Source organism: Hippoglossus hippoglossus, chromosome 6 (assembly GCF_009819705.1).
Source record: "Hippoglossus hippoglossus isolate fHipHip1 chromosome 6, fHipHip1.pri, whole genome shotgun sequence".
NCBI classification, from domain to species: domain Eukaryota; kingdom Metazoa; phylum Chordata; class Actinopteri; order Pleuronectiformes; family Pleuronectidae; genus Hippoglossus; species Hippoglossus hippoglossus.
This window is the reverse complement of record NC_047156.1, coordinates 22,376,722-22,391,299: the sequence shown is the minus strand read 5'-3', so window position 1 is coordinate 22,391,299 and position 14,578 is coordinate 22,376,722. Positions and strand designations below refer to the sequence as shown.

Here is a 14,578-nt window from a genome sequence, read left to right as displayed (position 1 = left end):
GGTCCAGTGTCAGTGATCAAAAGCTTTTCATGCTTTGAAGTTACTCAGCATATCCAGAGAAACACTCAGAGGCATTGCAGCAGCACACAGCCTCTCCACATAACATGGCAATTTAAAGGTCCAGTGTGTAAGATTTAGATGAAACGAATATAATATAATCCTGGTGATGTTTTCACTAGTGTGTTTCATCTAAATTGTACGAATTGTTGTTTTCTTTACCCTAGAATGGGCCCTTTAAATGTAAATACTTTATATTTACATCTGGAGCGGGTCCTCTCAACGGAGGCCGCTATGCTTTTAACAGTAGCCCAGACTGGACAAACTAAACAGCTTTTGAGTTTTAATGACAACTGAAGGTTACCAAAGGTTCTCCTTCATGTTTGGAAGGGGAGGGTGAGGTGAGGGGTATTTAGCTGCAACATGAAACTTCACCACTAGATGTCACTAAATTATACACACTTAACCTTTAAACTCAGAAAGGTTTTAAAGGAATACTCCTGAGAGGTAGAGATATCTTAAACTTAGTCAAGCTACAAAGTAGATCCTGCCTTTCCCATAATACACTGGATGGTCTCTTTCATGAGATCATCGCTGCTTCCTAAATTATCCCTTCATGAAAACACCAGCGTATAAAGTAAAACTTTTTGTTAAGTTTAGTTTTGTTTGTAAAGCTCCCCTCAGAATCACGGGTGAAACTACACAACTGTTTTCACATGTGATCACATGTGATCTACCTCTAATGGCACATTAACTGAAGTCAATTTGTAAAATAAGTGGAGCTCCCTTGTCAGATTAACATGTGCACAGATTTTACTTTCCTACAGCCGAGGAGCAGTTTTCAATAGATTCTTGTCTGGAGGGTTCATATTTTTGAAAATCAGAAAGGGAAGGATGAATCCCATCGCTTTATTTTCTGCTGTTTTATATCATTCTCCTCTCCTCTCCTCTGTGACAGGGCTGCTGCTGGGAGATAATTGAGAAATAATTGCAGTCAAAGACAGCAGATTATGACTGTTTGTTGCCTGGCGTCGTACCTGTCACCTCATAACAGGACCCAGCGGGATCCTGACGATTCTGTAGCGTGAAGTCACAGAAGCGTGGCGCCCTGTGATGCTGCTGTTGCACATGTCACTTCCCCCGGGCCGTGTGATCGGGTGGAAGTCGTAGCTTTGGCAAGGGGAAGTGACAAAATCTTCACTGCTGACAGGAGCTGACTGTTCACAGGAAGCGTTTGAAGGGTTGAACTATACAACTATATTACAGCAGCTTGTGAGGGTTTATATGAGAGATGTGAGAGAGTTTACACGCAAACTGAGCAAATACTGGAAAGTAAAGAAGAGTGGGCTTGTTGTTACCACTGCAGCAACATGACCACACTGACATTCATCCAATGCAGTCCGTTTGCATCGACACTTCATCCATACAATTCATGACGATCATCATCTCAGTACAGCAGGATGTATAAATCGTAGCTTTTTCAGTCTTTACTTTGATAATTGGCACAATAAAAACATCACAGTGTAGATGAGGTGTGCGAGTGAAGTGTGCCCTTAACTTTCAGAATCTGAAAAGGCCTGTAAGGTGTGGTTGGTTCTCGGGTACAGTTATATCATGGTTTAAGAATAAAATCACATGTATAAATTACATAAATACATTTAAATGTGTCCAATGTCGGGTTTGAGCTCAAATTATTGTAAAAAGGCCGGATAAGGTGAGATCAGAGTGGAGATGAAACTGTGTGAAAGTTTTGTATCATGATTATAGTGACAAAAATGTTCAGTTATCAGTACTATCATGGTATTGTTTAAGATCTCCTTTCAAGACTGTAGAGTTTGTGAAAGTAAAGAACGTTTTACATAAGTCCTGATGTTTCTTGTTGCTGCGGGCATGTTTATTCTGGGGTTACTCTAATCCTTGTAAACTGTTAAAAGAACAGTTTTACATCGCAGCCCATTGAAGAGGGCCGTTAATGTATTGATAATGGTCTTGTTTATCACGTTACTTTATGCATGTGTGTGCAAGAATCTCTTCATCATCTGCAGTTACTACAGACTGCAGCAGCTCGCCGTCTGACTGGAAAAAAATCAGTACTGGCTTCTCCTCATTGGCCCCTCACAAATTCATATTTGATTTAAGATTTTATTGCCTGTTTTGAAGATTTTAAATGGGCTGGTTCCACTTCATGTAACTGCTGCATCTTCATTCTCCGCCCTGAGCACTGAGGTTGAACGACCTGATGTTTCTGTGATGAGATCTCGGTAAAAAAAATGTATGTGACTGGGCCTTGGCAGCGGCTGCTCCTGATCTCTGGGACAGTTTACCTCCTTATATCAGAACCGCTCAGACCCTAGAAACATTTAAATCATTCAAGAGCATTCGCCTTCAATTGGAGATGATGATTTCATCTGTTAATGTGCAATATTTTAAACCTCAAATATACACGATGTTTAACATTTAACATTGCTTTTATATTTTTTCTGTTTATTCTCAGTTTTTTTGTATATTCTTTTATTTTCATTCTAAGCCTGTTCAGCCCTTTGGTCCACAGTGGTTGTTTTAAACGTGCTTTATAAATAGACTTTGACTTGACTTGACAACAAAAGGACCTATAGAAATTCAGACATAGATTCCCTAAAATTAAAGTTTAAAAAAGAAGCACAAGAATACATGGTGGTGATGACAGGAACTAGAGAAAGTGAAAGTGTTGACGCAGGATTAGAGACAAATGTCGGAGTGTCGCTGGGACCACCACACAGGCGAAGGCCATCCAACACCTCGGCTGACGTGTGGGTGTGAGAGACAGGAGCTGGTCGCCACGATATCCAGAGGTGTGCAAACCACACAGGGGGAAATGTAATCCCCTCGCCACCACAGAGTGATCCAAATAATGAGAGGGGGTGTTAGATGTCCTCTTCCTGTCTGATTTTGATTTGTTCCTCCCTTAATTTCAAAACAGCAACTGGGTCACATGAGGACAGAGAAGACTTGACCACATAGAGCAGAAGAAATGAGACTAAAAGCCGTGTGATGGTTTCACATGAGTGAAAGAAGAAGCCTGATGCCAGATGTTACAGTCACGGTGGATAATTGATGTCACATGGTGTTTTAAGATGGAAAATGAGGAGCTTCTCTGAACACCGTTTATTCTATGCTGTTACATGAGCCTCGTCATGAAGTATGATTGTAATACAGCACACCAGGATCTCCTGTCGCTGGTTTACTTTGTGTGTGTGGGCTAATACTCTTCAACATGCTGCACAGCCCCATTATCTTCCTCATTGTCTCTATAGAAAACACAACATTCACTGAATGACTGGATTTTCTTTTATGATTTTCCTCTGACTGATGGCCCTGGATCTACACACCTGCAACATGCCATTACCATGGTAACACATCAGGTTAATTGTATGCCATTAGTATGAATAGGTCCTATAGATTGCAACAGAAACAACAGTTAGGGGGGAAAAAATCTAATTTGTGGCTAATCCGGAAGATTTCAAATGCATTTCAAATAGATTTTTGTGCATCTGTAAGATTTATTTTTGTCCTGTTTTGACAGCTAGAAATGTGGGTTCTATATATAGCATTGGAAAGTAAAATAATAGCAGTGTAAAAGATAACTTGCATGTTTAAAAATCATTTCTACCTTCATCCAGGAGGCCATGTTTTCATCTGCATTAGTTTGTTAGGTAGCAGGATTACGCACAAACTAATGGTGGATGTAATATGGGTGAGGGAAGAACAAATTAAACTTTGATGTGGATGCAGATAAGGGAGCTGATCCAGGATTTTATTTAACATTATGAGATAGGGCGTTTTACAACATTTCCTATAATAATTAATGGAGTTTGATGGAAAAAATATATCTATAAGTGTGAGGATGGTGCAAATCCCCCCAAAATATTGATCGAGTTAACTTAAATGTAGATTCATAAGGGGGCTTTTGGGCCTTTGCGAAGGTATGATCTCTACTGAGTGTCACAGTAGTTTCCGCTTGGTTTAGGTTTGATTGTCAGCATGTAGATCTTACATTTGGTGTTTTTCTTTTTATATTCATGCTATGATTCTAACACTTAATAAGACAAAATATATGAATAAGATACCAAAAATGAAAAAGAACATTGAGGAAAATCAGTGGGTCACAGAAGGCCGGAAAGACATTGCATGTAGAGACATAGAGTATTTATGTAATATTATCCGAAATCAGTCCCCAGCATCTTCATGGTACTTTGAATCTTAACCAGCATCAACAACCAGGAAGGGGAGGAAACAGATGGAGGGAGATTTGCATTCCCGAGCAGTTGGAGGGAAAGAGACACCAGATGCTTTGCTTTTAAATTTCTACATGTTCGGTCGCTCATTTGGAGGTATGGTGGCCCGAGCGGGACAAAGAGCCAAGGCCAAATATCTTTGGCTCTGAGGAGACAACAGCTGGAAGGAGCGAACCAGGAAGTCGCTCCACTTCATTAAAGACCCAGCAGGGGAGCAGCAGAGCTTCTCCCTGTCTCCTCCCACTCTCTCCATCATTCTGCTCCTCCCTTCTGTTTGTCATCACACACGCACGCACGCACGCACACACACACACACACACACACACACACACACACACACACACACACACACACACACACACACACACACACACACACACACCAGTGTACATTTGCTGAATCAACTGAGAACATAAACTCATTCCCACTGCAGAGAGACAGTAAACAACATTTTGAAGTTTGTATTTCAGAACATTTGACATTCATAATGCCTGATGCTCGTTTTTTATTTCATAATGTGGTTTCTAATGTCTGCTGAGATGCAGTCGACTTTAAGCTGAGGTGCATAATAATGTTATGGAGCCCCTAAAATCCTGAAAGGTGACATTACCTCCGCAAAGCAGGTCATGTTTTCCGTTTGTTTGTATGTAAGATTTTGCAGAAACTACAAGATGGATTACCATGACACTTGAAAGGAGGCAGTATAGTTTAGGAAAGAACCCATTCAATTTCTGTGGGGATCCCGATCAGGAGGCAGATCCAGGATTTCTTTCTCACGTTCAATTCATTGATCTTGATGGAAAAAATCAGGCCCATCTAGGGGACTGGTATTCATGAGTGTGTGTAATTTGGTGAAAATCCAAATAAAAACCCAGATCCATTGAATTTATATGTGGTTTCATGAGAGGACTGCTGTGTTCCACTCTAGAATAATAGTTATTTATCTAATGAGATTTTGATAAAAATAAAAAATACAGGATTTCAGGGGCTCAATCAAAAGTTTTATTTTATTCTACTTAATACCTTTTCATCATCTGTATTGATACTTTAACACCTCACTGTGAGCACTTTTCACTAGCAAAACTGATGAAATAACAAGTGTCAGCTACAAGTTCACGGACCTGTCAGGTCTGCAGTGTAGTGCATAATAACACTCTCTGCTGTGTGTGTGTGTGTGTGTGTGTGTGTGTGTGTGTGTGTGTGTGTGTGTGTGTGTGTGTGTGTGTGTGTGTGTGTGTGTGTGTGTGTATTCTTAATTCTTAGCTGAGATGGTCAGTAACTCTTTCACTTCTAAGCTCTTCTGATCTGATCCTCTCTCCAGCAGCAGCAACGCTAATCTCATGCACAGTGAATCCCGGCCACTTTCTTAAAAGTGTGTTTGTGTGTGAGTGATGTCGCAGGTTAGCACCCGTTAAGTTAAAACTTTATCCTTCTACCCGCATCTGATTCATTTCCTCTAGATTTGACCCTGCTGCTTGAAAAACTGACCAGCACACACTCATCTTTAAGCAGTCAAAAACACGCACTAAACAAAACACACACACACACACACACACACACACACACACACACACACACACACACACGCACACGCGCACACACACACACACACACGCACACACACACACATGCTGTGGCCTTTTGGCATCACTGGCCCCATCAGCAATAGTTGATCACTTCATGATTTGCTCATTCAGTGAGTGATGGACAGAACCCCCCTCAGCACCACAAAAGAAGACACCTGTTAGAATCTGCTTAATCCTAGTCAGCGGCCCTGCTCTCGAGGCTGCTTGGGGCCCCGTTTAATCCGCACAAGGGCACAGGGCCAAGGCCAGGGTAGATTAGACCCCCACCATCCATCATCTATCTATACACACACCTCAGAGTCTGCCCCCTATAACGAGGGTTTGAATTGGCCCCTTAATCCTTGGACTCAGCGGAGCCCTCCACCCAGCACACACCTACCTCCCCCCCTCCGCAGAAAGCCTGTAATCTCTATGCATCGCCTTCCCACTTGCAGACCTGGCTCAGCCCAGCCCAGCACTCACTTAGCCCCCCTCCTCCACCACCTTTCCCCTTCCCCAGTGGGGCTGAAAGCCCATTGATTTGTTGATTTCTCTTCTTTTGTTTGCAGCCGGCCGAGTGTTAACAAGACATCGAGGGTCCGGGGCCCAGTGCCAGGACTTTTGGCATGGGAGATTAAGGTCCTGATCTGGGCATCTGTCACTGCCCAGTCTCCCTTGTGGCTCTGGGACAGGCCTCTCCGCCAGCCATTTTCAGAGTGATTGATGCAAAGAGGAGAGGAAATGACCACAACTAAAAACATAGTGTTGGAATATATTTTGACATCAGTTGCAATTTGACCCGACAGACTGGCTTTGAGTTTCTCATCAGCATAAAGACACACTTAAAACAAACACATGCAGAAAATACACGTGACAAATGGGGGAAAATACTTAGAGACACATCCATGCAGGACTAGAATGACAGACAGTAGAGTGCATACCTCCACCAAGGCCCAACCTATTTTAAAGAAACCTCACCTTGAACCCTCTGTTCTTAACAATTTTGGGCCGATCTCTAAACTTCCATGGTTTCAACCCAACTTTGATCTTTTATGTGTCATAATAACATCTTTGAGAAATTTCTGTCAGGTTTTAGATAATTACACAGTACAGACACTGCCCTCCTCAACGTAACCAATGACCTTCTTTGAGCAGCTGACAGAGGAGAGAGCAGTTTTAAACCTCCTTGACCTAAATGCAGCCTTTGATACTGTAGATCACATTAAATGACCGTCTTAGAACCTGGGTTGGCATCAAGGATACTGCACTTAGTTGGTCTCTACCCGTTACCATGGTGAATGGTAGTATTTATACACCACATGCACGTTTAACATGCTCAGAGTTAACTGAAATGACTCAGAACAGCTGAACCATCTCAGGGTTTATCAGCACAGAGGTCAGGGTTAGCCTCGGAGTTGGTTGCTTTTTGTAAATTATATCACAAACAACATCAACATCACAGAACGAATGAAATGTAGAAAAAAAAACCATAAAAGCTCTTAAGTATATTGACGGTCTAAACAGAAAGTTTACTTAGACTTGGTCTCCCTCTAGTGGTTAAAACATATCTCACCTACAGGCTGAAGAGGAGATTTTTTATTAAGATACACAAACAGCATCTTTAGCTTATGTTTGTGTGAAGTTAAATTGCTGTGTGGGATTTTGCTTTAAAATAAACTTGATTAATTTTAATTTTAGCAAGTTAATGAAAACGTGTCAAAATTAATAGCTGATAGACTCAATTTATGAAGACATACCACAAAAAAAGTTAGATGATATCAACATATAACATTACCTATATAATATTATATAAATTTATTTTATTTTATTTATTATTGTGTGAAGCTATATAACCACCAGCAGTGTATATCAGTTTGTTTCTCTTTGTTTCTGTCATGTTATTACATGTGTGCCTTTTGCATTTCTAATGTAGTGAATGATAAAGGAGAAAACAGTTAGCTCTGATTATTTCTCTTCAAAGAGGATTTGATAAATTTCATCTCCTGACTAATGAGAATAAACAAACACTGTGAGATCGGCCATTGTTCTCTGCTCTCTGACACTACGAGAAGTAGAAAGTGTGACGGCTGTTTCTGTGTGTGTTCTTTTACTCTACACCTGCAGCTGATGGCAGATGGATCAAGTCAGACACAGTCAGACACCTCGAACTCACCTAAACTCAGGGTAAACTGAGACAGTTGATAACCAGCTTCGTAGTGCAGGTTATCAGGACGGCTGATGTTTGGTTGAGTGAGGCCGGAAAACAAAAATATATCCTTGCTACGTTAAACTCGCTTTGCAGTAAAGGCCCCAGGACTTCTATCTCCCTGAGCTGAATGCCAACAGTTGTATCTGCTGGTTTCTGACCTGTGGCTTCACTGCCGCCGATGGGCACCAGTCCTCCTCCGTCTAGGACTCTCTTGGGATCTGTTGTCAGCTTTCCCTGAGCGTCACAGCCCCAGCCCTCGGGAATGGTGTCTCCACGACGCTCATGCAGCTCCACCTGTGCACATTACACATTCAGTACAAGAGTGGGATGACTTAACATACACACATATCTCATTTAGCTGATAAGAACACAAAATGTGATGTCATTGTATCAGGTAGTCAATGATTCTGAGTAGTCATTTCTGTCTAATCACAAACTTAAATAAGGCTGGGCGTATATTAGTCAAATAATTCAAAACTTCCTTGTCCAATGAACAACCATTGTGAACCATGTTACAAAATCCATTCCGAACAAGTTTAGATATTTATCAGACAAACATGTGGTGTTACAGCTAAAATAATCCACATCCAGCTGCATTGGTGTGACATCGTCTCTCTGCATCAAGGAAGTGACGTGCAGTTTGTACGGCATGCCCTGACAACCTATAATGATAAACCTGATCCACCTTTCCAAGTGCCACTGCTGATAATTAATGAGAAAACAGGAGCTCCTTCAAAACCAGTGGTGGGGAACCTTTATTGAACTGTCCACAAGGACTACATGTCTACCCTCGTCCCACTCACACCTCAGCATTTTAAATTAAAGATCTCTGTAAAGCTGAACCCAATCCCACACAAAAACCATTGCCACCGGAATTGATGCATTTTCCGGTGGCATCAATTCCCCCCCCCAACATTAATAGGAATATCGCCAGAGGCAGGGTGGGCTTCTGTTCTTAGGTAGGAAACCTACAGGTATGTTATATATGTTGTTGATTTGTATATCTACATTATCTCAAATATTTCCAACAAATCTCCATCCCAAAATGTAATTCAAGTAACAGGACATCTGATGTCACCTGTTGCCATAACGTGCCTTCAAGTTTGATATGTGAGGAAGGAAGTCGTTGAACGTAGCTAAACATAATGTAAATAAAACATTAACTTGTTCGAGAACACTTCTGCTTCAGGCACTTGAGCTAGATTTTGTTGTCAAACAAAGACAATAACCCTGCTTCCACCAAAAACACCACGCTACTTCATAATGCCATCTAACTATATCCTCTGTTTTCATTATTTAGATTCCAAGATCCCTAACAGTAGAAGTTACATATTGTGCATTGAGGTATTACTGTGCCCCAAGTTTGTCCTTTATTATACAGGCCATACTAAGGCGGATGAAACGTATAACGGTTATTACATTCAGACCAGCCTCTCCTACACCTGAGCCACCACACAGTAAGATGTTACTCTTCCCCCTAAATTGGACAAACATGTGAGCCACAAAGGAGGGAAATCAAATAAAGCCAGCATAGAAGAGAACTGAGGAGTGAGAGTAACTGAAGGAAGGAGATCACAAAAATTTGTTTCTGGATATATGTGCTACCGGAGGTGGCTGTTGATCCAAGAACTGGCTGGTTTTGTTTCCACAATCTTCTTGTCAGAGGCAAATGAGCTGATCCCTGGAGCCTGATGAAGGATTTGGAAATCAATCTAAACTGCTCGGATTGGGCTGTGATCCCCTCTGTCCTGGTTGAACCATAAAAGCTAAGTCTCTCTGTACTGAAACTCTCCTGGCTTTCCCGATTCCCTTAGCCTCAAGTCACTTTACCCCTCAGCCCTGTGGCTCCACACCACGATCACTACTGCGCAGACTCTGACTCCAAATAACGTCAAAAGTGCAGTATGTTGTATCCAACGTATTTGACCTCCATTTGTGTAAAACTGGAGGGAGAGGAGTTCTGTCATCCATCTATATTTACAGTCTGTGATACCGACAAATAGACATGTATGATGACTGGTCTATGTCATGTTGAATTCTGTCACTATGGTTTAACTCTGTATTACAACTCATAGAATCGTCTTGTACACTCCAACATCGGTGTGAATGTACAGATGCAGGTTCTCACATCTGTCAGAAGGGGGCGCTATAAACACTTAATACATAAAGATGAAAAAGTTTACCCTGTCTCTCTGTCGGACCTTCGCAGTGTGACACAGACCGGAAGTAAAGACAGAGCTAGCAGCGTTAGCTCGGTGCATGTTAGCAGTTAGCTGGAAGACAGTCGAGTGGTCGTGTCTCGGGTAAATATTGACGGAGCAGGGATGTCTTCGGTCCAGTGCTTGAGAGAGTTCATCAGTGAGCGACTAACTGCTGCTGCTGAAGAGATATTCACAGTGTTTGAAAAAACCATCGTCCAGTACGAAGAAGAGGTCGCTCGTCAGCGCAGACTGCTGGACGTCGTTTTGAAACCTGAAATAAAGCTACACAGGATCGGTCTGTACAACCAGAATGTGGCTGATATTGGATTTCTGGGTTTCTCTGTGTTTCCTCCACCTAGATAACAGTCGACCGGGTCTCTTTTACAAACCTTGTAATCTCCTCGTCAAACCGTGCGTCTATTAACCCTTTGATACACAACGTGAGTCACAAGTGACCCGACTCCGTTTTTTTTTCTTTATCTTTGCAGTAAATCAATTTCATTATTCAGAATTTCAGGTATTCCTCAATTAACTTCATCATCACAAATCCTTATTTTAATTTTGCCTTTCTTACTTTTGAATAAAAATAATTTTGTATCACTACCTTTCAAATGCACAACATGGGTCAAAAGTCATCTACGTTTTTGGATGCGTAGCTGAGTTTTTCTTTGCTATATCTTTTAAATCAATTTACTTCATTTAATATTCTAAGTATTCTATAATTATCTTGTTTTTGATTAACACATCATTGTTTATATGGATCAAAAATTACCCATACAGTATGTATTCACATTGGAGCACCTGCCATTCATTTCACACAGATGCTTTGCACATCTGATGCATGTCTTATTTTACAATCCATTGCTAGTGAGGAAGAGAAATATATACAATAATAGTTAGCTTTTATCTAGTTGACATATTCTTTTCTAGCTAGCTAACGATAGCTAGATCAAAACAAAATAAAACTTGGAATAGAACAGTATATACTAAATAGACTGATTGATATGCATTTGAAAATGTTCTTGTGCTTTTGATTTTCTTTATCTTTAGAAAAGAACCTCCCCAATGATGTTGTCACTGATGAACATATCCCAGGCATCTTTCGATGAAACAGCTGTTGAACCAGGTGCAGGTCCTGGGCAGCTCCCCGGGATGCTGTGGCTTCTTGAGCTAGACTTGCAGATAGGATAGTCTAGGTCACCAGCATCAGATATTTCAGACTCAGAATCCAGACCAAGAATTATCTCCTCATCTTCCTCATTCTGTTCCCTAATGCAGCATCTTTATGACCATTTCCGTCGTGAGTTTGAAATGATCGAGACCAGCCATACTAACACTCTGGATAAAGAAAATCAAAAACACACAAATATTTTCCAATGCACATCAATCAGTCTGTATGTTCTATTTCTTCATTTTGTTGATCTAGCTATGGGTAGCTAGTTAGAAATGAATAAGTCAACAGCTTTTGTGCATGCATCAGTTGTGCAATATCAGCCATGTGAAATGAATGGCAGGTGCTCTGTAGTGAATACATACTGTATGGGTCATTTTTGACAATTTTACATATACAGTATGTAGAATTGATGTAGGAATACAAAATGTATGTTTGTTCATAAAGTAAGAAAATAAAATAATGATTTGAGATAATATTAAAAAAAGAATTAATAAATACCTGCAATATTAAATGATAAAATCAATTTATTTCAAAAATACTCAGCCAAGGAACAATAGACTCAGATTGTTCAAGTCAGGACTAGATTATCACAAAGAAGCAAATTACTCTTTAGAACATACTTTCATCTTTGTGAAACATTTATTCTATTTTAAAATAAGGACGCTGGTTTACTTTCATGTCAAGACCACATCACACCAGGTCCTGATCAATAACATCTCTACCTGGACTGGTTCTTTATACGGACCTGACCTGATATGGTCTGAATGGAGAAAACACTACATGTTACTTTATTTTGTTGCTCTCATAAATATAATTGACTTCATAAATTTGAACGTTTGTTTCAAACAACATAAATTATTCAATGAAAATATTAAACTCTTACACAACAATATGTGGTGCTAAAACTGGAGAAGCAGTTAGTATTGTTACTTAGCTTTCACAGTAATTAACAAATCTGAAACTAAACCTCTGTCTTGTGCCTCTTTGTTCCCTCAGAGCTCCCACAGCAGCATGCCTGTAAGGAGGAGGAGGTTCTCACTGACCAGCAGCTCTGTAACCAGGAGAGGAACTCCAGTCTGGACCAAGAGAACCCAGAGCCACGACAAATGAAAGGGGAGCAGGAGGAAATGTGCATCAGTCAGGAGGGAGAGCAGCTCGTACTGAAGCAGGAGACTGATACCTTAATGTTGACTCTTGATTATGAGGAAAGTGACCCCAGAGAACCAGAACCAGACGGTGAGCACCAGCTCCTCTCTCACAACTCTACTGTAGCTGAGAGTCAAGATCAGAACAGAAGAAAACATGTGGATTCAGGATCAACTAGAAATGAAGAACCAAACCCACAGAAGAGTCTTCATGAAAATAGGAGTCACAGTAAATATGTTTACATATCAGAAATTAATGCTGATCATCAAATGAAAATACATCTGAGAAACCGCACAGGTGAGAAACCTTATTTATGCAAAATATGTCAGAAAAGATTTATTGGGATGGTCTTCTTCAAAATCCACATGAGGAGTCACGCAGGTGAGAAGCCATATTCTTGCAAAACATGTGGAAAACGTTTTTCAAACTGTGGGCATTTGAAAATCCACATGAGAATTCACACAGGCGAGAAGCCATTTACTTGCCAAACATGTGCAAAACGTTTTAGAAACAGTGGGCATTTGAATGTCCACATGAGAATTCACTCAGATGAGAAGCCATATTCTTGCCAAACATGTCAGAAAAGTTTTGTAGATAATAGTCAATTGAAAAGCCACATGACAACGCACACAGGTGAGAAGCCATTTTCTTGCAAAACTTGTGGGAAAGGTTTTGGACGTAGGGGTGATTTGAATGTCCACATGAGAATTCACACAGGTGAGAAGCCATTTTCTTGCCAAAAATGTGGGAAATGTTTTGGACGTAGTGGTGATTTGAAAGCCCACATGATAATTCACAGTGGTGAGAGGCCGTATTCTTGCCAAACATGTGGTAAAGCTTTTGCACGTAGTAATGACTTGAAAGCCCACATGAGAACTCACACTGGTGAGAGGCCATATTCTTGCCAAGCATGTGGGAAAGGTTTTGGTCAAAGAAGCCATTTGGCAGTACACATGAGGAGTCACACAGATGAGAGGCCTTATTCTTGCCAAACATGTCAGAGAAGTTTTGGAGAAAGAAGTCAATTGAATGTCCACATGAGAACTCACACAGATGAGGAGCCTGCAACACATGATAAAAGCTTATCTTAATTTACAACCATGAAAAGGCATTTAAAGATTCATACAGGTAAAGATTTGTGTGTTTACAAAACAAGGCTTTATATAAATTTAGTGTTGTTGAAGATGATAAATTATCTGGTACTGCATGGTCATCCTGCAACTACAGTCTTGTGTGTGGTTTAATTTTATATCTGTATTTTTTGATTAAATCAATTTTTTTACAATTTGTATTACTTCAGTCTGCAGGGGACAAACCAACTCATATATTAGATCTTCTATGTGGCTTAATGAAATGTACCATATTAATAAACTGGTATTTTAATAACTAGAATTGTTTCTTCAGTGCTGGTTCTTCAGATTGATGTTCCCAATTTGATGGATTTAATAATGAGGATAATTATGAGCACCATTTTTACTCGATCGACTATGAAAATAGATATGTCTATTTCAAACTATGTATTCATCACTGCCCACATACTACCATGTAGGGCTGGGAGATATGGAAAAAAAATCTTAAATTAGGGGGATAGAATTAACACACAACATAACACCAGTATAAAGCCATTTAATAGTAAATATGGTCAAATAATTAAACATGAATATCAAACAGTAGTCAAAGATTAACAACTAAAAATCTAATTAAGGAAACAATGGGCCTCATTTACTAACGTGCGCAGAAATGTTCTTCCTCTCCGCAGAAAATAAGTGCGTGCGCAAAATCGCCGCCGGATTCATGACACTAGCGCACCAGCCGATTTTGTTCTCACCACCATGCGTATGTTTGTGAATCAGAATCATTCTAAATTGACAGGCGCATGTCCGCTCTCTGCATTTAGCATACTGCCACGCCTCTATTTCTCCATATAAGGACATCCGTTGGTCATGAGGAGAGCGGTGTGCTGAACAGTTGAAGTTATGAGAGACGGCCCCAAAAGGTAGAAAACACAAGAA

The 14,578-nt window shown here is 40.4% G+C and overlaps 1 protein-coding gene across 2 annotated transcripts; it reads left to right on the top strand.

Annotated features, from left to right (window-relative positions):
* Positions 1 to 10,244: 10,244 nt before the first annotated feature.
* LOC117763595 (zinc finger protein 664-like) lies at positions 10,245 to 13,790 on the top strand. 2 transcript variants are annotated; one of them, XM_034588834.1, is made up of 3 exons: positions 10,245 to 10,541; positions 12,417 to 13,178; positions 13,263 to 13,790. In XM_034588834.1, the coding sequence occupies exons 1-3, from the start codon at positions 10,370 to 10,372 to the stop codon at positions 13,655 to 13,657; spliced, it is 1,329 nt and encodes a 442-aa protein (XP_034444725.1). In that variant the 5' UTR covers positions 10,245 to 10,369; the 3' UTR covers positions 13,658 to 13,790. The 2 variants fall into 2 exon arrangements, with proteins under 2 accessions (XP_034444725.1, XP_034444724.1); XM_034588833.1 differs by having other exon boundaries at positions 12,417 to 13,790.
* Positions 13,791 to 14,578: the final 788 nt, after the last annotated feature.